Raw genomic sequence first — 25446 nt, 5'->3', positions numbered from 1 at the left:
CTTTATATCTATATTTTTGGCTTCCTCCACTAACACGGACGTTTGATCGCGGCCCAGTAGGAATGTCGTTTCAGAATATTTCGCTATAGTTGGCTCTAGTGATTTGGAACTACTCGTTGGAAATAGTTCCTGAGGATTTCCTGATGCAAGCTAAAAATAAAATACTCTTTAACCCAGATGATTTTTTTTTCAATTTAAGGCCTTCATTTAATACAAACATTGTCGTAATACCATTCGTACGACTATAATATCTACAAGTTCACCAGAACAATAGCTAGAGTTGCTTTGTTGCGCAGTGAGTCACCCTCCATGCAACTGTATACATTTTAATTATTATGTTATCGGCTTACTCACGTATTTCTTTGACGAGGAACTCGACTAGTTTCAAGCCATGCTAGAGGCTCATATCCATGAGCAGCATTCCGCAGCGCGATAATCGCCTCGTCGTGTGTCGCGGAATGCTGCTAGTTTCGCTCGTCAAACAAATACGTGAGTAAGTCGATAACATAATATTTAATTTAGTATGTATATGTTACAGTCAGAGTGATTAAATAGCAATTATTCATAATGACTGGTCATTATGAATAATCGTATATTAATGCCAAATTCACTAGACAATGTAATAAATTAATCACTTTATCTGGATATTATTGATAATAGGGAGTCCAAGTTAGTCAAAGTAATAATACATGTGTAACTCAAAATGTCACAAGACTTTTACTTGTAAGAATAACTTGTAAGAATAAAAATTAATCTTTAAGATCAAATACTAATTTGTTTTGGCATAAATTTGATTCGCATATCGTTAGTAGGCCTAATAACTTATCGGAACAGAGATACTTGTAGTTGCCCTATACATAATTTCGATCAAAATTAATTTGCTATAGTTTCTGTAACAATTAAATAATAATGTTGGTTAAAAATTTAATATGCTGTACAACAAAAGTTAGTGAAAGAACCGAATTGCTACAAAACCGACTCCACGTAGTCTTGGTTGCCCTACCCCTAGAGTGTAATTTAAAATCGCGTAGGCGCGTAGGAGCGGGCGGCGCGGGCTGAGGAGCAGGAGGCTGCCAGCGAGCCACCGCGGCTGAGGTTGGCGGCGAAGCCGGCCAACAAGCCAAGCTGCGGTGGTGAGCGAAAGCCGTCTGCGACGATTAGCACGCGTGGGGCCGCACCAAGTCGCGGAGCCATGACAGAAAACCCTGCCTGCTGCATGCTGTATATTTGTTTGCATGCTGCTCGTTTTATTACATTATCCAAGTCTTCGAAGATGTATATAAAATTGCAGTTAATGTGATTAATTTTATGTCATTTTTCACTTTATCTAAATTGAGTAGACGTTATATATAATTGCTAGACAGTATATATAATAACAAGATTTATTACTTTAGCTGTAACATATACATTTTGTTGATTGCGCGAATATAACGCATTTTCTTTCCCAAAGGGTAGATAGGAGTTTGTGTCTCCTTTCTCCACAGTCTAGTACTGACAATTCAACCAGTGGACTAATTAATGTTTAAACTTAAAACTAAAACCTTGCTCAACAAAATTCAATTGTATCACCTACATCATAAAGCACATATTCGGCTTTGAATCCCACGCAAACATATTGCTGGCCCCACGACATGACTTTCGGCACATCAGGTATGGTAAAGTCAAACAAGTGTTGTTTGAATTCTCCATTCTTCCCGTAATATAATTGTAATTTTCTTCGCACAGCTACACAGAGACGGACAACTGAATTAGATTCTCCTGTCATTGATGTTGTGGGCTGAAAAGTAACAAAGAAAAATTAATAAAAAACAACAGTTTCAATACTGGGTTAACAACAACATGGAAAAACATTCTTTATTACAATAAAAAATAAATTATTATTTCCTTGTTCTGTAATCCAGTTCAAAGGGGATACAGGAATGAGTTTATCATAAATGTTTAATAAGATTACACAAAAAACAATATTTAAGATATTTTCCTTGTTTTAATTATTGCATCGAAATATAATTATTCTTCTTTCGTCTTAATATTTTTTTAAAGTATGAATCTCAATTTAAGAATAGAGAATTTTAAAGCTCGATAATATGATCTTTTTTTGAGGAAAATCATCTCTTACTGACTAAAAACCGAGCTGGAACCCCAGTAACCAAGTCTGCAGCATAATACTCACCGTGTTATCTAATGCAAATAGCGAGGCACCTTTTGTTTGTTCAAATGTCTTGACCAATGGAAAATTAACACCGTTTATATTGTATGTAGAGAGGACATTGTCAGTCAAGCACAGCAACAAGTTTTCTTCTGTAAACGTAAATTAATTATCATTATCATAAATAAATAATTTTATTTCAAAGTTATTGTTTTATATGTATAAAAATATTATTATTAAATTTTTACTGAGACACTCTGTTTTATTTCCCTAACTGTAGCAGAAAGTAAATAATAGGTTCGGTTTCCACAGTGAAAACTTTAAAGATTGTACACCCATAGGTACTCTTCTTCACTTCCATAAGAAACAAAATTCACACCACAATAAACACAACATTTTTATATTCTGCAGTTTGTTGACCCATTCGGTTGTACTTTTGGTAAAAATGAATATCATATTTGTGACCTGTATGGACTATTATATTATTTAAGAATTATTTTAATTGACTCTGGGATTTTGCATTAGTCTCTGTGAAATCTTTGTTATTGAATGATGAGAAAGACAATAACAATTCTTACCAGGTATAACTTCTATTTGTTGAATAGGTTTTTTACTAAAATTCTTACAGTATCTAAGTAGCTGCAACTCATATTTCTGATTTCCATTTGTTTGAGACAGTGAATACATCAACAGATGCCCTTGTCTCGTTCCTAATAACAAGTTGTTATCTGAAATTGAAACATGGTGTTAATGTTCATTTGATTTAAATACAAATCTGTTGAACATAAAATAGGATTTTTAAAGGCTCATTCTAGAATTCTTTTTCAATTATTTTGGTAATTGAAATTGGAACACTGCACTTCGGAATGTCCACAAAATAATGATAATGCTTTATACCCAACTAGATTTTGTAAGTGACTCATCTGTTTGTGTATATTTTATAATATATCATCTACACTCAATGTAGATACACTTACCATAAGCTGCTATAGCTTCTATTTGTACTGTCGCATTGAGCAAGTGCGATATCTCGTATGCTTCATGCATTTTTGATGAAATATAATATAACACACTCCAAAATTTGATTACAAGTTAGAACTTTACACCCATAACATTAATATTCTGCAGCGTAACTATGTTCATGTAGGTTTCTTTTATGAACCACAATAAACACCAAAATTATATTAACTTTAAATCTACAGCTCTGAACATTCTTTTATTTTTAATTAGTAACGCAATAAAATTGATATTGATACCCTCAAGTCAACAATACGTTTTGATTTTGACATCTGTCATATGTTGTAATGTCAATGTTTTCCGTGTCACGAAACTAGTGGTTACCCAAATCGGTAGACAAATAGTCGAGTTAAAAATGTAGAATTTTGTAAAATACAATAAAAGAAAACTGTTTTTTTTTTAATAATGACTGTAATGACTGCTACAATATTGTATAAATAATAAAACGAAAGGAACACATACATAACGTTACAGTGACTCGTCGCACAACAAGGTTTCTCTATGGATTTTTATTTTATTCAGTGGCGCGTAATGCTCAAATAACTTAAAGCCTAAAACGCTAAAATAGTATAGTAGCTAGTATAAGTAGAGCACACAGAACACAAGGTTAATATAATCCACTAATAAAGTATCCACTTCCTGCTATTTTCAGTGATGCGTAGATTGTAGATGCACACTGATCAGATATCCTGTCATTTATTTGTTTCAGCAGGAATCGTACCTTAGTCACATCCTTTTGTCAGCCACAAAATGTTTGCACTGAATATTATAGGACGCCCCCAATGATATCCAGATCAGTTAATTAACAGCCACCTGCGATATATGCAGCAGTGAATAACTCTTCAATCGCGTCATCTTATTTATTTAATTAATGTTTTTTTTCATGTTTTGGATAAATTAATTAGGTATTTGGGAGTTATTTATCTAACGAAAAATAAAAAGCCATATTTACTATTCATTTAATTATTTACTTTTAATAATTATGTTATTTTCATTCATAACTAACAACGATATGAGGGTTATGAAGTATTTAAATTCAGTAAAACAAATATGAAAACAAAATACAAATTTCACTCACTATTAAATTTAATATTACAGTAATAAGAAAATTTTACTTTAAATAATTTATATAATAAGTCATAACTCCATTTCGAACTATGTATTTTACGGAAAATTCTCATGTTGTAAATGTGCACGCAAATCGTGAAAGTGAGAATTCAGTGGGATAAAGATTTTAATAACATCGCTTCAAATATTCAGGTCACTAGTATGTCTTATAACTTTTTACACAGAGGTCTTAAGAAGCAACGTCGATTACAAAATTCATATTAGATAGATAGACTTAATAAAATACATGTAATATCTAAACTACTGTCTCTTACTGAGTCCGCTGCGGTAAGGTGGCGACACTCGTCACGCTCCCTCCGCTGCCACCGACACGCGCGCACGCGTCACTCAAGAGTCGTACCATAAAGATAATTATAATATATTTACACGAATTATATGGGTGTTCCAGCAAATTAATAGCCTTAACGACAAAAACTAAGATCCACTATTATGTGATTTCAAAGCGAAGCGCAGCTTCAGCGCGCTTATCTTAAAATACAATAATTTATAAGTAATTACAGGCATACCTAACAATGAACTCGATTCTTCACAAAGGCATAGACACGGCGCAACAAGAAAAGGACCACCTAAACACCGCGACGCCATCGAGTAGAAAGACCGAGTTCAACACTGTCCTGTTGTAACATGGTACACAATCAACGATACGTTATAATTAATTACTTTAATGGTCGGGGCCCTGGTTTAAGCCTAGAAAAACATGAATAATTAATATTATAGTGAATCGGCTAAGCAGTTAAAAATATTTATAAGGTCTTGAATAAGTTTTCGCTGTATTCTTACAAGATGGGATTCATAGTATTCTGTGCATGGCAATTGGAATTCTGAACATACAATTAAATAAAAATAGTGTATAATTAAAAAAAAAACAAATGATTGACGGTGGTAGGGTAGTTCAGTCAATCATTTGTGTATTTGTACTGATTTGCAGATAAGAGACAATGGAATAAGAAAATATTGCGCTAATTAGGACACACACGAGACACATTGGCTTCGAAACATAAAAAAAATATTATACTAAATATAAAAACAGTTATGCGCACCATAATATTTATAATGCTTGATCAACCATTCACAGAAACGGAAGATACTGAGCGTAAATAATACAGTGAAAACATATTCAAGAACCTACATATTATGATCAGAAAGTAACAATTAACTGTAATATTGATTGCTGTTATTTCATTAGGTGTTTGAGTCAATCAATATTTTCATGCACAGTTGACATGTCACCATGAGTTGGTCCAAATAAGACTAAAATATAATATTAATATATTAAAGGTAGGTATTTATAAAATCGTGCTCAGTTGCCTGAATTTTAAAACACCAGGTTTTTCTAAATAATGGTGCAAGAGGTAATCGACATTACACCAATAAGTTTTGCGTTTAGGCTACTTCTACACCATGAAGAAAAGATTTTGTTAGTCTATACTTATAGTTTTAAACCTTTCCTAATTTGTAACTGTATTCAAAATCGAAGTGCAAAATGAAATTACTCGAATACTTAAAACTATGACAATGAAATTTACCATTATTTAAACATCGTTTCATAAATGACTACTAATAACCATAGTGTTCTCAATGACAAATTTCATATAATAGAAATATCATTTATTGAATATAGAATACAATATTATCCAAAAACTATGTCGTTATAATTAGGACACCGACAGTGCTATTATTAAATAGGTACATTACATTTATCCAGCATTGGATAATTCAAATACAGCAAAAAATGTTTAACATAGAAGTTGCCAAAAACAAATATATATGTGTAGTACATCTAAAATTTATACTCTCTGAATTGTTTATACAAATATTCTGAGATATCATATCATTATTATAAATTATCTTGAGAGATCAGTTTACGCTAGTTATAAAAATTTACAATGCGTACTATTGTTGCAACATAATATTTCGTTTGCCAGGTTTCATCGTTGAAATAACACTAGGCATACGCTTCGTAAAGTTTGTTGAGTTAGTGATACTTTTCAACAATAAATACTCTAATACACTACTGAATATGTCTTCCCTACTGATTACACGGCCCAAGCAAGGTAAGTATCATGTGGCTACCCCTCGATAGGTGATTCAAGTGAAACAAACAGGTGACTAACCTCTCTCTATGATAAAAACGTCTCACACCGAGTACATTAAGGCTACAGTTTATAAGCGAAACCATTTAAAAGAGACAGAATCTGACGAGATTTTAAAATGAAAATAAAACAAAACAATTTATCCAGACGGTTATTATCTGTCGTTTACTAAATAAACATTCAAACTCAGCGTATAAGGTATGTACATAAGGGGACAATTTGAGCTTACAAAAGTACAAAGTAATCACATCGCGACGGTTTAGAATCTACAACGGATTTACCCTTCTTACCGACTACGACAGCTCAAGCTTTATCGACAATTACACTACAGTATCACACGATTACTCGCCGAAAACACCTATTATGCATGTAATTTTCCCGATGGCCAACACGAAAGTAACTATCACTAGGTCGCGTGTGGGCTGGAGCGCTGGTCGTGCGGCGCGAGGTCCCGACGTGGCGCGCGGCGCGGCGTCTAGGTCGCGCCCGCCGCGGCGCCGCTCGGCCCGCCCGGCCCGCCCGCCTCGCCTGCACACACACGTTAGAGGCCGGCCGCCGCCTACGCGCGCGGCTCGGCCGAGCAAGTACCTGGCGCGTCGTCAGCCGGCGCCGCGCCCGCCGCCGCGTCCGGCGCCGGGCCCGCGCCCGCGCGCGGCTTCAGGAAGTCGTTGAGCGACGGCTGGATGCTGAGCTCGTACTCCGTGAAGTTGAACAGCGGCGGCAGCGGGCGGCCGTTGGGCAGGCGCGCGGCGGGCTCGCGCAGCTCGTCGAAGAAGCTGTGCGCGCACGCCTGCAGCGGCGACAGGCGCGCGCCCGGCGTGTACTCCAGCAGCCGCGACACCAGCGAGATCGCGTCCGGCGGCGTGCACGCGCGGAACACCTGCCACACACAACCTCACTGTACTACCGCACTGCCGCCGCGCCATCCCACTCAAACAAATCGTTATGTTAGCGACTGGAAGTATTCTTGTCTTTTCAGTATTACACACGCAAAATATAACGCTAAATATTTACAATGTTAATTGTTAGGAAACAACGATTGGATTTTCATGACATAACTGTAATTTAGTGGAAGTGTAGTTCTTCAGAAAACTTAAAACACATTTCTAACAAACCATTATCCTCTTGGGAACTAAATATTATTGGGAAGTACATAATATGAATTTCAAACGTTCTTAATTTTGTTTGAGGATAATGATATCTTAAATTTTATTAAAGTTTTCGGAAAAATCTGTGGGAACCTAATTTTAAATAACAGAAGTAAATGATAAGTGCCACGCTGCAAGTTCGTTCCTGTAAGAAAATGTTTGTTTTAATAAGAAAAAAGAAGCTTATAAAATAATAAATAGTTTTAGAACGTGAATGTGAGAAACAAACTGGCACAGAGTCGCACAATACGAATGCACACTGAACACCAACAAACAAATTGCAGTAAGAGACAGCTTCTGATTAGTTTATGTGGCATTCTGTTCAACTCATGCCGCGGCTATTTTCAAGTTCTAAATCTACTCTAAATGTCTTCATTTTTGTAACCTGATTTGGAGGATTGTAGATATCATTTGACTGTAAAGACATAAGCATTGTTGTAGTACGATTAATATAATGAAGGCATCTAGATAGCCCGCAGAGCGATATCTTACTCGGATGCGCTGGTGGTCAGTGGCAGACTTGGGCGTGGACATACGCTCCAACATGAACTGCAATGACGCGCGCTTTTTAGTCTCCTATGTCATGCTTGTAAAACACAATATTGTTAACTGTAAATAACCAGTAGTCACATCCTCTGAAATGGTTTCTGATACTTGTATGGTGTACTTGTTCTAATAATGAACATCACTCAATATGAACTTGGCAAACATGTTGGAAATTGCTGGATTAGGATAAATGTGTGTTGGAAAGAAATTGATTTAAAAATTGCTGAATTACAAAGTGGCTAGACATAGTCATAACTCCTTTGTGCAAGGTATGGTTTGATTTGTTATAGAAAACTTTTAATTGTTTTAATTTAATCATTTTTGGGATTGTAGTGGTAGACTACAATACCGAAAATATGCACAAGCGAGTTTAAACTTAGATTTTACAAAAATGTTAAATCTCACGAAAGGTTTGACAACTGATTTAATCGACTAGCGTCCCAGTACTCAATGAACGTAATAAATAATTTATGTAATATGAAAACACGTCAATACTTTTGAAGAAACATGTAAATGAATCAAGGAAGTCCTGAATTTAGGGTTCCGTAGTATTCTCGCAGTGCATTCCCGAATGCGCGACCTGAAGCTAAATTTTGCTGAAACTAAGAAACAACTATAGTGTTCTTGCATTAGACGATTATTAAATTAAAAATAACCAAAAACTAATAAATAATTAGAAAAAGCCTTGATAATTTGGAAATTAGCAAATTGTTACACCCTTCTTTATGTACCCGGTTCCGACTTCCGAATGGCTACGGAACCCTTACTCACGCAGCATCATGCGTTACTTGCATAATTATCCCCAATGTATAAATCAAGGAATTAAATAGATATACAAAATTTTGATCAACCTGAAAAATATTTTTTTAAGCAATTCTTGTAAAATTTTAATGTCTATTCGCCATTCGTCCATAAAATTAATTATTTACTAAAACCAGCACGTTGCCATGGATACGTAACGCCTAACATTTTGTAAGCTTTTTGTATTATTGACTCCCGAAAATGTTTAATATATATCTGAGCTATATCTTTATATTATGTTCGATATGATTCAGCTGGCTACTATAAGCCCTATAAGCAATTTTAGAGAAAAATATAAAAATAAAATTATTATATGAATTAATAGTAGTACACGAAACTTTACCTTAGCCCATGGGTGGCTCTTGATTTGTGGGAATTTGAATTCTGTATAATTAGGATTCATCTCTCGAATTTGTTCTCGTGTCGGTGTACCTAGTACCTGTAAAAGAATAAATTTGACGTGTTAGAACAGAGTAAGATACCAATTATAACACAAAATAATAATACTTGTTTATAATAATAGTTTACCTTGATAATCTCAACCAATTGATCAACACCAGAATCACCTGGGAATATTGGTTGACCCAATAATAATTCCGCTACTACACAGCCGGCGCTCCATACGTCTGCGGAAAAAACAATAAACACATTAAAAATACGTAAATAGTTGTGCTATCTTACTAACTACGTATATGTATATGCGTAGATAATATCTAATATACATTAACAGACACCTGAGTAGAGTCTGTGCTAGGTTGTAGCTGTAGAACAAGCCAGGATAAGACAAGAAAAGGGCGTGGCACATGTGCCGACATCATCATTTATAAGATTTGCATCATCGAATTTGCTCACAAGAAGATGTAAGGAGTTACACAAGCAGTTTCAGCTACACAGCTTGGTAAATATTTATTAGAAGCAGCCAGATAATCTTTAGACAAAATCTAGCTCAATTACATCTTTAACGTTCAAGAGACTGTCTAACATATGAGTGTAAAGGCTTTAGTTCAGTTCATTGTAATGTATCTGGAGACAAATCAGTCTGAAGGATGAAGTCATATGTCATACTCATACATTGTTGTTGCTTTGTTGTTGCAGAGGATGATAAAGAGCAATGATCGCAATGACAATTGTACAAAGGATTCCCGTATCGATAGCATCAGAAGGTATGTTATACAAATCTGGGGCCAGATAACAATTTATCCTTGCTAACAATACAACACATAGGTACATGTAGTAGTGTGGTGATTGTTGATTTATATCAGACATTGACGTTTCTAAGTCAATTTCGTTGTTACTGCGCAGTTCTACTGCGAGCACTTCTTCTTTGAAATCACAATATACAAACGTAACGTAACAGAATCAGAATTCGGAAGACAAATAATATTCAATGTAATAATTACCGATTTTGGTGGTGTAATCTATAGCGCCAAAAATGAGTTCTGGAGCGCGATAGTATCGGGAACAAATGTAGGACACGTTAGGCTCGCCACGAACGAGATGTTTCGCCGAGCCAAAATCGCAAAGTTTGAGTACGCCGGTCTTAGGATCAAGAAGTAAGTTCTGTGGCTTAATGTCTCGGTGACAGATGCCCAGCGAGTGTATGTACGCCAGGCTTCTGAACAACTGGTACATATACAGCTGAAAACATTCATAAATTAGTCTCACATATTCAGGACATACACACCTCACAGTTTATTATGCCCACTGCTTAAATCCACTTACCTTTATAAAACTAATGGGTATGGTTTGTTCATCTTTGGAGTAGTGACGTGCCACTTTATACACAGTCTCAGGTATATACTCCAGCACCAAATTCAGGTACACTTCGTCTTTCTGTAATAAAAAGGATAATTTGTGAGCAAAATATTTTTTTATCCAATACTCATTAAACATCAACTTGTACTTGATAACAATGAGATATTTAAGTTGTAAAATTCGTTACAATGCTTCGTTCGCAGAAAAAGTATTAAAAAAGAGATAAAAATATATAATATTTTAATATTAATAATGTTTAAGGCCATCAACGTTTACTACAAATAAAATATGTAAATATGAAAAGACAAATATTAAAAATATGATATAAACACAACTAACGCAATAGGAATACTTTTCCATTGTGTAAATAACACTTTGGAAAAATATGCAGTAAAAAAACTGGTGCAAGGAAGAAATGTCAAAACTGGAAATTTTGGAGCTTTCCCGAACTTCAGGTAGGAAAGTTGAAAAATAACATATAACAAGGCGAGTAAATTTCAAAGTTGGCTTTTGTCCAAAGGTTTTTGGCTCTAGCCATACACAACTCTGATATCTACCGCTGAAACTCAAACCTTGAACTACACACGCGAAAACACAGGTGTTCTAAAAATTTGTACATACATAAGTAGCAAAAAAACACTCGTGTATTTTATTTTCTCGAATTCATCAGTACTAATCTGTTCAGTGAATAACCTTCACGTGCATCTTGGTCAAGTAAATAGATATGGCAGCTACATTTGCCTTGACTGATCTTAATTTTTTAAATGTCCTTTCTATGCATATGGTGAGTCAAGGTTTATTTCAATATTTAGCACGCTACATTATTTATCTGTGATTCGTATCTGTATTTCGACCAATATTTGTTTTTTTAATGAATGTAACTACTTCACAAATTGGTAGATGAGATATATTAAGGACAAGTTCGAAGCAGACATTACTCTAGATATATACATCCGATCTAATTAATTGTTTTCACCAGATGGTAAAGAAACATTCTCAACATTTTTAGTGTGCGTGTAAATGCGTTACAAAGATTTTTGTTTTCACAGGCGAGTGCAAAATAAACCACGTACATGGCAATGAAACACTAAAGCTGTCTGTAAGAAAACAAAATGTATCAAGCAAGCATCAGTTAAAATCATAGAACACATCTTATATGACGCAATACAAAACAAGTTAAGTATATGAGATGATGATGGAAGAACATTGTGGGCATCGACCTGATCAGATGTAGAAGCTCATGGCTGAAAGATTACGGCTCATGACGTGGTTAAGACTTGCTCTCAACAAATCATGTATGCACACAACTGTTTGACAGGCTTCAATAATATAATTACCGACCGATATTTTTTCATTGCATAACTTACTCATGTGCAATATGTACTGAAAAATATTGTTCGGTAATTGTAGCCTGAATAGGAAGGCCTAATTTGTGCGTTAGCACACTAGCGCAACAATCTAATTGATTCATAAACGTACTGCGACATCAAGAGACTGCATTGCGTTTAACATTGAGCTCACTGCTGCGGGCACTGCCGCCTTCCCCCAAATAAAACACACAAATAATACACCCTTAATAAAGCGGACTAAAAGTAACTTGATCACATCATAATACAAAGTAAATCAGTTACTCATATTGAAGAAATAGGGCTCAAAGGAGATGTCTCATATCACAATAAATATCTTTGGATAAAATCATTGCATAGTAACAACGGATAAGTACGTGGTCCAAAAAGTACACCTAAATGATGCGCATAAGCAAGAACTACCAGCACAAACCTAACATTAAAACGAAACAAAAAATAAACAATATTATATTAACCAAACAATTAAGCTAAATGAGATATCTCCTTTCTAGTTTGTAGACCCTTGGATACATAATATTATAAATAGAGGATTTCATAGTAAAGTGGGTCCAAACCAGAAGTTAGATCCAAAACTACTAGAAATTAAAATAGTCTAGAAAATTATTAGACACATAAATAAATAGATATAGAGGAACAACAATCTGCATTGAAAACACTCACCTTTTCTCCACTGGAGTAAAAGAAATATTTCAATTTGACAATATTACAATGCTCCAGTCGTCGCATGATTTGAAGTTCTCGGTTCTGTAATGTAAGACGTTATTAGTAAATTAACAATGTCCTACTAATATATTAATAACTTAGAGGCGTAACATGCCGAGCACGCCAGCTATGCATGCATATTAACAAGTGTTTCTACACAATTGAACTAGTTTTATATAGTATATACTCTACGATATAATCAATGAGATGTTTTATTATGATTGAAATGTAAATAGCCAAAGTATTTTCTTTCGTTGGTGACTACAATAAATGAATAAATATAGATGGTAAATGTAATTGCACTGGACTTACCTTAAACCTCTTATCCTGGAGCACCTTTTTGATGGCAATAAGCTCGCCGGTGTCGCATAGTTTGGCTTGATAGACGACGCCGAAGCTGCCGTTTCCGATGAGTTTCATGTCAGCATAGCTCACCTCCTGTGGCCGGTCGGGGCCTTGCCCCGGCGTCGCCACCACAGTCGTCACCTTTGAGCCGTCCTTGCCTGAAACATGGTTAAATTCCATTTTAAATACTTCACTTCGACATAAGTATTTAGAATAAAGAGTGTTTTCCATCTTATGTAACAAATAATTATTTTAATTGATTTTTAAATATTTCCAGTTCGAGAAATTAAATCGTGCTAGCTAATCCCATAGAAAAACAGAATCTAAAAGAAATTCTAGCACTATTTGAATGGCCTCTCTAATGCAATTGAGTGGTGCGGTGACGTAAACGAATCCATTTCACAGACGGTAATAAATAGGTGGCGTGAGCGTTGCTGGACGAATCATTGTAATTTACTTCGTAACAAAGTATCTAAACACCAGTAATTTCTATATACGACTTTCAAAAGAAGCAATTCTAGGCCATTTATAAAAGACTTTACTAAATTGAGTAATAAAACTAACCTTCCAGGTCTATACTGGTATTTAAAGTGTAAGTATTATTACGTCTACCATGATCCATTAGGTTTTAATTTTTTTATGAGTTTTTAATGGATTACAATTTATCTAAAAATAAATCATTTTCGTTACAAAAATCTTGGCCGTCTAGATAATTTTTGTGACAAGGTTACAGACAATTAAAACCGGCCAAGTGCAAGTTGTTCTTGTGTAATTAATTGTCAATCTGCGCACTCTCAACTAAGCTCGGCCCTTTAGACAGTGAAAACCAGAAACTATATTCGAATAAGATATGCATTTTTCAAGCAAATATAAAAGTGGAACTAAAGATTTAGTTACGTCCATATTGTAAAATAATATAAACATTTATAACTTCTATTTTTTCTTTCTCTAACAGAAAACAGCTGATCTACGTCGAGAATTGGTCACAGAATATAATGATATTCTTGCTTGTGAATAAGCACAATTTATCACAAGGTTGAAAAAACTTTTACGAGAAAATAGCAGGTGCGGCATGCGACACGGGGTTAGACGCATGGCACAGTTGTTTACGCTTGGGTAACTCACTTCAGAGCACCACGACTACAACCAGAGAGCGAAATATAGATTTTGGACACAAAGGAGCCAGATGAATTGAATGCGCACGTTAGCGGAAATCATTTGACGTGGCTCCTATTTAATATGGTAATAGCTGCGTAGATTTGGTATCCTAACTATGTGCGGTCAAACTGTGTGTAGCTACTGGTAGTAATACAACATGTGAAACTTAATGCTATTAAGTACTATTAAAAATAAAATGGTATCGGAGCCCCATTTAAAAAGTTGATAAAATAATAAATGTGTAATAAAAAAATATTAGATCCGTATATAGGTACTAAATAGTAACTGTGCCTTTCTGTGAATTGGTTTCGACTCCTTGTACGTTTTCCAAAAGATCTGAAACTCAATGATCCCAATTCCAATTTTATGATAAGAGATCGTAAGTTTTTATATTCCTGTTAGTTAACGAATTGTTAAAGAGCAAACCTGAGTGGGCAGACGTCCAAACGACGATTAGCGATTGTTGCTTGTTAACTTTATAGGTTTTAACAAGCATTTAACGTATTGGCATGCGTTAAATGCCTTAAGCCTTCACTTTGAAGTATACGATAGGAGTTAGTAGCAATGATGAAAATGTAGATAATGTCGTGAATGATAAAATGTTAAAATGACATTATCGATATCCTTCTACACAGTATTACGAGTACACGCATTTATTTGATAATACCTATGGACCTAAAATTTACATTGTACATAAAGATTATAAGTAAGCATCGCAAATCGCAATAATACGTAGGTTTTATAAAGTATATCAATTTGTATTATAACTCGTAAATTATACTGGCTTTGACATTGCCCCACCTGTCCATCGCTTTGTGCGACTACACCTGCATTTTTTTTTTACTTTTAACTTTTGTATTTGGCACAGCCAAGGACATAAGTACTCTTACCATTCTGACTTATGGAATGCTATCAAGTTAACACTAACTGTTAAATTATTATCAAAGCATCAATTAAGGTCAAATACAATGACGTAACGACAGCGTTCATTATTTAAACAAGCCAAGTCACCAGTTAATAATCTGCACAGTTTTACTAACCAATGTTCATAAGTACTTTGGACTACCTCCTCACTGCAGCTGTTTATCTTAACATGTAGGTATACGTATCCATAACATCCGAATGTCTACGTGGGAATTACTATTACTAAGGAGTTTACAACGTCTACTCCATAAAATATACTGGCAACGTACGTTGTTTTCAAAACGTTAGCTACTTCATCATTTAATTAGTACCAGCTAATTAAAATATCGTTACCGAGTACTCGGTTGAGTTCTCCTGTACTGAATCGTATTGTTCACATTTCTGAAAATATTATTACAATTTTACAAATGTATGAAACGCGACACGGGCTCCCGCTGTGTTAGAATTATTATAAACCTCATATTGAATGAACGATTATGGGAGATTTGGTAACTCTAAATAAAAGCTGATCTAATAAAAGATGAATTGCTAATCATTTAGGAAAAAGTTATTTTCCACTTCAGTTCAAGCAGCTGCGATCGATAAGTTACAAAAATTCTGATTTACGTTTGTCCTGACCTCGATAGTCTGTGCAGTCCGCGACATGTTTGGCAAATATTTAACGTAACCTATCCCGTTTCTGTTGACATGCCTTACCTTAATAAGGCTGACACGTCGCTTAGGACAACATCATTTGTAAGAGTGTAGTGGTGAAATACTACATTATTTTGAAAATAATTCTAACAATTCAATGTGTCATTAACTGAAAATGTGAATAGTTACTGATAAAAATGCAGATAGGCAAATGCTTTTGTAGAATAAACATCGTTGACGTCCACCATTTATACGGTGATCGATACATAATACGTAAGCCACTCTTCCACGGACGACTGCAGTGATTAAAAATTTCTAAGGTAACAATTCAATTCTCAAATGACCGGCTTTTAACGTATAGGTAACAGGAGTGTACGTCATTGCACGACTGCAACGAGTACATATGTATATGAGCATTAATACTAATACACAAAGTAACAAATGGAGTATATCAATCAGCCCACCTTGAAAGAACTCGGGACATATGCTGCCCTGCCACACCCTTAGCAACCCTCATTGACGTAAACCCAAGCGCACTCCACCCTTGTTTATCTTTATCGGCTTTTTATCTAACTACTTTTATTTCTATAATTATGTATGTATAGAAGGTTCGTAGTATATTTCTAGTTCCATTTGATACAATATAGGTAGAGTTGTATTACAAAATCATACGTTATAACTACTCCTATTTTTATCGTTACTTCAGCAACATAAAGAATCACATCTGGTTAAATCCGCAAATTACATTTAACACTTTTAACAAAGCATTTTCACACGTTTAAGATTCATATTTCAATATATTGCAATGATACATAACACGTAGCGTGCTGGTGTGAATTTATTTAGTACATGAGCATAAATATATTAGAAAGTAAAGACGAAGGTTCGTTACGCGCAGTTTGCAAGTGCAGACGTTCACGTGTCCACTAATAGGAAGCAAAGCGATACGGAAACCAATTTACTTATTCCGCAACAAACTAAATAACAGTATCACAAAAGATTTTTTTGAAGACTTCACTATGTTTTTGCTCTATTTGGTGCAATTCAAACCGATTTCAATTGAAACTACTTTATTTAAACCTTGGAATCTCGTGATAAAATTGTTACTATTTAGAATTATTCGACGTAGATGCCAGCACCAGCACCCAAACACGTATTTAATCAGTCTCGGTCATGTAGTAGACCTATATTCCCATTTCAACATATACACTATACAGCGTATTTTTTATAACAAAATAGTAACCTGCATGCTTAGAATATTTCTAAACATAAAGACAATTTTAAAAGAAAACAATACGATAATTACGAAATATAGGAAAATTATTAATATCTACAAACATCGACTATCCATGTACATAAAATTCTTTAAAGTGCATTAATTAATTTGCTACATACGTGTCGGGTATAATTAAATTAAAAATTACACTACAAAGCTTCTTCCACATAGAGTGTTGAACATGTTACGTGGCAGATACGATAAAAATACAGTAAGATCATACAATACTGGAACAAATAGATATCCTTATCTTTCTTTCAGTAACTTAAAAGTAAACACTTAACTTACTTTATTACATTATAACTATTTAGGTGGTTTAAAAGAAAGCAGTTGTAAAGTAGAAATAAAAACCATGAATTGTTGAAATAGGTATTTCATTTAGATAGTGTCCTAACTTGCATGTCACAGTGTTAACTTCGATCATGTCAACCAAATTAAGAATATAGAAGAATTAAAAATTAAGAAACTCTTCGGGTGCAGGGGAAGGTTATAGTAACCATTTCAATGTGCCTAACAAAGTCCTAAAAATATTAACATACACCATTTTTGGACGGTATATACCAATATAAAAGTTAAAACCATCGGTTGAATTGATGATGATGTTATTATAAGATTCACGATATCGCGGCACCTGCAGATTAGCGTGCTATGTATAAATTGAATAAATCATAATAATGAATGATGAAGTAGTTTGATATAGAATAGGCCCTTACCGCAAGAATGGATAATATGTTATTGTTTAATATGATAGCATGATGTTATCGGTTTAATATTACCTCAAGAATAAAATGTGAAGTAGAATTAATATTCAATCGTATGACAAACCCACGCATATTATGAATAAATATCACAAAAAACTTATAGATAGAAGAAAGCCTATTTAAGTAATTACAATTAGAAAAAGACGTAAACCCACATGATCTACAAACATCACAACATCAACAATCAGGACAGACAAAACGAACACAGACAAGAAATGATAACATGTAAATGATAAGTTTTAGTCATATCGCGATTATTCTCCATTCCATCACTTAATCTGACTCTCGCACAAATGATAATGGTGCACAGGAAAGAATGGAGGATTCTCGCTTGTCCAAATTAAATAATATAGTGGTGGTGACAAACTAAACATAACCATCACTACAGCCGAGCTAAGGTGCGCGAAATCTAACACTTACGATGCGAGGACGGTGTTTTCTTTTCCGAAGCCAGCTCGTTCTTTTTAGGAGTATCCACGTCGCCTGCGTGTCGCAGCAAAACACAAAAGCAGCATTAGAACATTGGTGATGAACATACAAATACATGATGCAACGATAATATAATTACATTGCCACGAATTTATTTTACATTGTGCAAATACTAAGTGAAATGAATACAACCGAGAATAACGTAACACCGGTAAGGGAATCCATTAACAAATTCACAACGACAGACGAGAATATTTGCTCTCAAGACACTCACTGATGGTACGTCGAAGTTTTTTACAGAAAGATGAGAGACGATCACGGGCACGGCTTAATTGACCACTTTTTTCCGTATCAAGTAACCGAAGTAGAGAAGGTTCGGATCGGGCGGCCACTTCTCCTACGGGGCGAAGAGCCACCGTAGCGGGCCCTTCCGAAACTCCCAAGCTGTCGAAGCATACCGGCCCTGCGGAACACTCCAGTTTGGCAGAGGATCGCACGCGAGCGCGCGTTGTGGTAGACTGCCGGCCGAAGGCGCGGGGACTAAAAACCGCCGCCCCGCCCCGTAGAGGTCGAGCCTCGATACTACAGCATGTGGTGCTAATTCAATCTTCGCGACTAAATACTCTCCAACCAATTCTGTCGTCGTCATAAATGTCAAAGAACATCAAACATCAAGCCTTATAAATATGTCCCAAACCAAAATTCAGAAGATAACAAATGAAGTATAAGGTAATTTATCAGTAATGGTTTTCATGACTGTCAACTCCAAATCAGCAGTTGCCGTTCTGTATGGGAAACTTAATAAAAAAAGGTGTTAAGGCACAAAACATCCACAATTTAGGTACATAAACTGCATGATAATTAATTTACGAGCTGAACTTTGACTTACAGGTTTTTCGTTACAGCTCTGAGGTTCAATGTTTATCTTATGACTTGATCTGCATATCAATTATTGCACGTGAGTAAAAATCATGAAAATTATTTAAATAACCCAAACACGCAGTTATTGTTGTCGCGTTTGAACTCTATCAGTATCACACCGCATGCGCGCGTGTCTACCTTTTTATGGAGCCGGTGATAATTTAGATGTGACGTCACACACTCCGAACTCTAAATAATTCTCAACTTTAAATGACCGTGTACACAAAATAACAACGACAAACTAGTGCACTCCATGGCTAAGTTCCCTATGCAAACATAATAAATTAAACGTCAAAATACGTCACTGCATCGCACGACCCACTCAATTCTTACACCTTGTTGATGGTATACATTATGTTGTACAATGCAGATATACAGATGAATAGAACAAGGAGATATTTGTTTACACTTAAACAGTTTTCCATGTTTATATTATATTTATAATGTACCTACTACCTCTTTATTTATAACCGACGATATTAGTATCTCAGTGTTATGTTTATTAAATAAGGAAATGGTACCTGATTGTCTACTGCTAGTACGGTAATTTTCAAGAGCCCCTATCTATGGATTGGGTGAAAGGTGTTTTCTAAAATACACATATCAAAGTCAAGATAGTTGTTTAGATACAGATGATGCTGCGCAATAATGATAAGCAATACAACAAAGACTACAAGAAGCTAAGGAAGCATATAAAGCTCCTATGCCAGTTAAAACAGCGCACAATGGTGAAATACAAACGCGATCTAGAGCTGGGAGAATCGATATTATTAGTTATGTCTTTTTTACCCTAGTAATTAATAAGGATATGGTTTATTATTACAGAACATGTAAGAAGAGAAAGAAATTAAACATTGTGAACAAATATTGATTCGTTGTTTAATAGAAGTAATTACTAATACAGCCAATAGGCAAGTATATAAATACGCTAATAGAATTATGGTTGTCATGGACTCGCGGCAATTGGATTAGAACTTTTGGCGGAGTTTGTTGGGTTCTCCGCACGTGAAGGGCCTCGGGACTACGCACTTATCATTAGATACGATTCCACTTGCATGCAACAAATTGATTTTATAGCATGTCTCTATAAGTTACAATATCTAACGCTAGATACAATTAAATTATGAAACGTACACACATAGTTATTTATTTTAATATTATTGAAATAAAAGTTATCCAAATTAACAAATATTTGAAGATTGTATTTCATTTTTTTGCTACTAAAACGTACCTATCTTCTGTCAATGTAACTGTCACCTTGTGATTAGTGGTAATCAAAATGTGCTAATTTTATTGTACGTTACTCGAAGGAGCGAGAAGGCATTTTGCAAGCGTTATTTATTATTTTGTAAACCTGTTAGTAACTTCTATTTATAATCGTCCTTTATTCTTTAGAATCGATTTAAAATTTCGTGATATTAAATTAAGTTACTCGATTACCTCGCTTTATGCTCTCATATACATAAAGTAACATCCAAAATTACAATTCATGCACGATTTATCTAATAGCAATTTCGAATGCTTTATGTAATGGTAATTGAGTGGCGATCTTTAAAACGCGATGTCTACATGCGAGTATAGTAGAGCTAATTTACTTCCGCAGTAATTCAACTTGCACAGTGGAAAGTGAAAGAAAGTTGGAGGTGAATACTATTTTATAGACACGTTTTTAGGGTTGTGCATGCAGCGGAACCACAGCACTAATGCAAAGACACCGCTGCTGTCTCTCATGTCCATGTCTAATTGTCTACTTAGTGGATGAATTCAAAGAATTCGTTAAGTGTATAAACATAAAAAATGACACGGGTCACCCATAGAATGAAGCTCATTAATGTTTTTCACTTTTACTTATGTTAAGAGACTTATGGATGTCATTTCTTTATTAAAAATAACTGTACTAAATCTTCGTGTTACTGTTTACAACAAATTGATATTTAGAGCAAGATATTAGAGCAAGTAAAAATAGCTAGATTGATGTTTTAATTGCTTCCATGGCGATTAACTACACTCATGCGACTCTCGCTGCGCATAACAGGCTCAGTTACTACGCATAGGTATGTGGAGTGCACAACACCATTGTTCTTGTAAAGTGACACCGTGTTTGCGGTTCTCTACGCTTAACGCGCACGCTCTCCGTCTCTGAATTCGACCAAGGCCCTATTGTCGCAAGAGACTAACCGCGGATAATGGGGGAACCGGTCGTGCCAGCTTTATGACGCATCGCTCACCTTATAATAAAATGCGCCTTCATGTTACTAAGCTGCGTAGTCTTACTGATGTTCTTATTGGAATTGGAACAACCCTACGCGCAGTGCTGGTACCTCTAACTATATTTACTGATATTTTTTTATAATTATTATTGATGACAAGGTAGACTGTCATCATTCTGTTTATACAAAAAGATGGAACGCATTAGTGATATGGCATTCTAATTATTAGTGTAGAACCACCACTTATACTTAATTTGTTTTAAATTAGTGTCACATCACCGTTACAATAACGATACACAGTACAATCATATATGTAATGTAGCTTTAATTATACATCGATTTCTAGATGACTTAAGACTTAAAAAAAAAACACTAACTTGCGTTTATACGGTAAACACTACGACTTAGTGACTATACGCTCTAAAATCAATCGAGTATCGATACCTTCTAAATATTTTATTAGTTCCGAATTGTTGGAAACAGCTTTATTTATCGGTAAGTAATCGTTAAGGAAATTACGTCTCAAGGGCCGAACAACACTTGTTTAATGCTTACACATTGAAATTACGGAAAATGGGGATCTAAAACAATAAGGATAACTTGTTATTTATATATGTTGCTATGTAGAGACAAGACAATATTGACGCCTTTTGAAATCACATAATTCATAAATACTGCGTATAATTTTCTTATCATAGGTAACGACTTCTAAATTCTTATGACCAGTTTTGAATAAAATTTATTGGTGTAATAAAAAATAGAAGAGCACACGTCAGTTTTTTTTTGTACAGTTTCTGTTTTCTAATTATATCTCTGTCATTTACCTATCTAACGGGTTAAATCTGGGCGAATTTCCAAGGTAGACCATGCTATGACGCTTTTCACGAATAATCACCATTTTTCGTGTTAAAAAAAGTAAACACGCGTAATTGTATATGTTAGAATGATTCCGCTTCATTCACAAACAACAAACAAGTAGGTGGGTAAAAGATTTATGATAATGATTTTGTAAACAGATGCATATTTTAACAACTCCGTTCCATGATAAGATTTCTCCATTTCTCGAGTTCGTTTATAAACACTAATCTAACGTACCTAAGTCATCGGAACGTTATCCAGACCCGGTATATTTAAATTTGAATCGAAACTAGTCTCTACCCGCATGGGTTAAACACAAGATACTTTCATACGAGTTCATCCCAAGCGGGAATCGAAATGCAACACCTCTTGGCCAATTGTCACATGAAAATACGTGCCTTTGTGTATTGCGTGCAAGCCATGGTGTCGCTTATTGCATGGTCACAAACTCCACATTTCTAATAAATGTACGACGATCTGAATAAAGAACATGCTTGTAGAATACTACGAAACAGTCTGAATTAGGCAAGTTGTGCAAATTATTCAAACGATTCTTAAGTATACATTGCCTAATTCGCTCTAGAATTAAACACATTTACATCTATCTTATCAGAATATCTAAAGTAAATGTTATGATATTTATTGTTTTATAACACAATGACATTTAATCATAGGTAACAATAATTTAGCGTCATCGGTGACAATTATAAGCACGTAAGTGTACATGTAAGCCTATAATTCTGTATATCTATCAAGTTAAACCTAAACACTGAACTACTGTTGGATGCAAAATGTATTAAACTTCAACACCTTAGTTAATACGTTCCATGAATATGAACGAAGTTGGATAACAGCAAGCGTACCACATCATCTCATCTGAAGTAGTTTAACTTGGGAAATGACCTTTATCCCTGGTACGACGTAAGTTAATTACGGAGTGATTAGATATTTGATATCTCGGCTCAGAGGTTAGTGGTTATTATAATAAGTAGTTATGAATAGTCACTTTAAAAGTAAAATAAAACAACGTTCCTAGGTTCCTACGCACTTTAACATACCAATGCCTGGTCGGATTAAAAACAATTGCATTGTTCTGTTATAATAAAAGAAAAGGATTTACAGAAGAAACTGACTTTACAAACAGATCCATAGTATGCGGAGGCGGTAAACGATACTCTTGTAGATAAAGTTATACAAGTTATACATATCTAGACTTTTTATCAAGATATCAATAAGATTTCATACCAAACGTCACTCACTAGGTAGTCCCACTCTTGATAACATTTTGGCAATTGTAGTTATTTGTCAAATGATAAATGTTGTTACCTACCAATTTTTTTTGTAACTAACGTAGAAGGTTCCGGTGATTTAACTTTGCTATGCCGATTATCAGGATCGGCATTAACAGTGTAAGTCCCTCGACGCCGTAACATTGTTTTTATACAATTGTCTGCACAACAAAAGATCTACCACAGGAGGCACAGCACAGATAACTATCATTCTCATTGACCTTTTCATAGAACAATCTTGATACAAGTAATATACATAGATATCACATCACATCACATCACGTTTCACAAATCGCAACCGAGTGCAAATGATATAACTGTGTAAGTCGCACTGTTACTCACTGTATAATATTTGACACGCGTACGTAAGTATCGAACAAAACGACAGATTGTTTTCAAATTACTCGCGTACCGGATAGCTGCCGCAACGGCGCACCACTGAGGAAGTGGGTTAACGAACCAATTGGTAATTTTGCAACATGCACCGGCTCTGGCGACCACGTCGGTCGACTGTGACCGACTGTCGAGCGAAAGGCAGCTCAAAAACCGAGAGTGCGTTGCCACGGTTCTTCCGCGAATGACAGGATGGTGCGGTCATGCCGACCGCGAGATAGCAAGATCGACGACAGTCACTGATAACACGGCCGATAACCATGAACAATTGGTTAATCTATACATATAATAAAATCGTAGAAAAGTGCTGTCTGTACATTGAAAATAAAAATAAAAAAAATAGCAGGGGTTATTGTTATGTCGATGTCGAACCCAAAAATGTAATTAACTTTTTTTTTGTCTGTTTGTCTGTTTGTCTGTTTGTCTGTTTGTCTGTTTGTCTGTTTGTCTGTTTGTCTGTTTGTCTGTTCGTCTGTGCGCGCTAATCTCAGAAACGGCTGATCCGAGTTGGATGCGGTTTTCACGAATATATTGTGGGATGCTTAAATTTACATTTAGTGTTTGTTTCATGTCAATCGGTTCATAAATAAAAAAGTTATGTCAAATTAAAGAATCACGTCGAACATTCTATGCTTATACCATTAATCTCCGCAACTATTTGACGGATTTGGTTGAAATTTGGTACAGATATATGTAGTTTAGAACCTTAGAAAGGACATAGATATATTTTTATTTCAAAAATCAAAAAATAAAATAAAAATAATATAAAATAAAAATAAAATAAAAATAAAATAAAAATAAAATAAAAATAAAATAAAAATAAAATAAAAATAAAATAAAAATAAAAATAAAAATAAAAATAAAAATAAAAATAAAAATAAAAATAAAAATAAAAATAAAAATAAAAATAAAAATAAAAATAAAAATAAAAATAAAAATAAAAATAAAAATAAAAATAAAAATAAAAATAAAATAAATAAAAATAAAAATAATATAAAATAAATATAAAAATAAAAATAAAATAAAAATAAAATAAAAATAAAATAAAAATAAAATAAAAATAAAATACTAATAAAATAAAAATAAAATAAAAATAAAATAAAATAAAAATAAAATAAAAATAAAATAAAAATAAAATAAAAATAAAATAAAAATAAAATAAAAATAAAATAAAAATAAAATAAAAATAAAATAAAATAAAAATAAAATAAAAATAAAATAAAAATAAAATAAAAATAAAATAAAAATAAAATAAAAATAAAATAAAAATAAAATAAAAATAAAATAAAAATAAAATAAAAATAAAATTAAAATAAAATAAAAATAAAATAAAATAAAAATGAAATAAAAATAAAATAAAAATAAAATAAAAATAAAATAAAAATAAAATAAAAATAAAATAAAAATAAAATAAAAATAAAATAAAAATAAAATAAAAATAAAATAAAAATAAAATAAAAATAAAAATAAAATAAAAATAAAATAAAAATAAAATAAAAATAAAATAAAAATAAAATAAAAATAAAATAAAATAAATATAAAATAA

At 34.0% G+C, this 25446-nt stretch overlaps 2 protein-coding genes across 5 annotated transcripts in view; both read right to left on the bottom strand.

Annotated features, from left to right (window-relative positions):
• Positions 1-1546: 1546 nt before the first annotated feature.
• Positions 1547-3193, bottom strand: LOC126910802 (vam6/Vps39-like protein). The gene is made up of 4 exons (XM_050694495.1): positions 3124-3193; positions 2725-2874; positions 2171-2298; positions 1547-1777 (listed from the first exon to the last, which is right to left on the bottom strand). Exons 1-4 carry the CDS (start codon positions 3191-3193, stop codon positions 1547-1549), a joined length of 579 nt encoding a protein of 192 aa, XP_050550452.1.
• Positions 3194-4110: 917 nt separating this feature from the next.
• The window catches only part of LOC118281911 (glycogen synthase kinase-3 beta), a 30689-nt gene continuing 9353 nt past the window's right edge, over positions 4111-25446 (bottom strand). Inside the window, exons 2-12 of one of the 4 annotated variants that reach the window (XM_035602708.2) lie at positions 18221-18283; positions 13016-13206; positions 12662-12745; positions 12114-12173; positions 10602-10712; positions 10280-10517; positions 9408-9505; positions 9223-9318; positions 8025-8081; positions 6973-7264; positions 4111-6912 (exon numbers count right to left, since the gene is read on the bottom strand). In XM_035602708.2, coding sequence (XP_035458601.2) covers positions 6860-6912; positions 6973-7264; positions 8025-8081; positions 9223-9318; positions 9408-9505; positions 10280-10517; positions 10602-10712; positions 12114-12173; positions 12662-12745; positions 13016-13206; positions 18221-18283 — 1343 coding nt within the window. In that variant the 3' untranslated portion in view covers positions 4111-6859. The remainder of the gene's footprint in view (positions 6913-6972; positions 7265-8024; positions 8082-9222; positions 9319-9407; positions 9506-10279; positions 10518-10601; positions 10713-12113; positions 12174-12661; positions 12746-13015; positions 13207-18220; positions 18284-25446) is intronic. The other 3 variants (XM_050694406.1, XM_035602718.2, XM_035602720.2) reach the window with 3 other exon arrangements.

Source organism: Spodoptera frugiperda, chromosome 6, assembly GCF_023101765.2.
Source record: "Spodoptera frugiperda isolate SF20-4 chromosome 6, AGI-APGP_CSIRO_Sfru_2.0, whole genome shotgun sequence".
NCBI classification, from domain to species: Eukaryota; Metazoa; Arthropoda; class Insecta; order Lepidoptera; family Noctuidae; genus Spodoptera; species Spodoptera frugiperda.
This window is presented reverse-complemented; position numbering and strand designations above follow the sequence as displayed.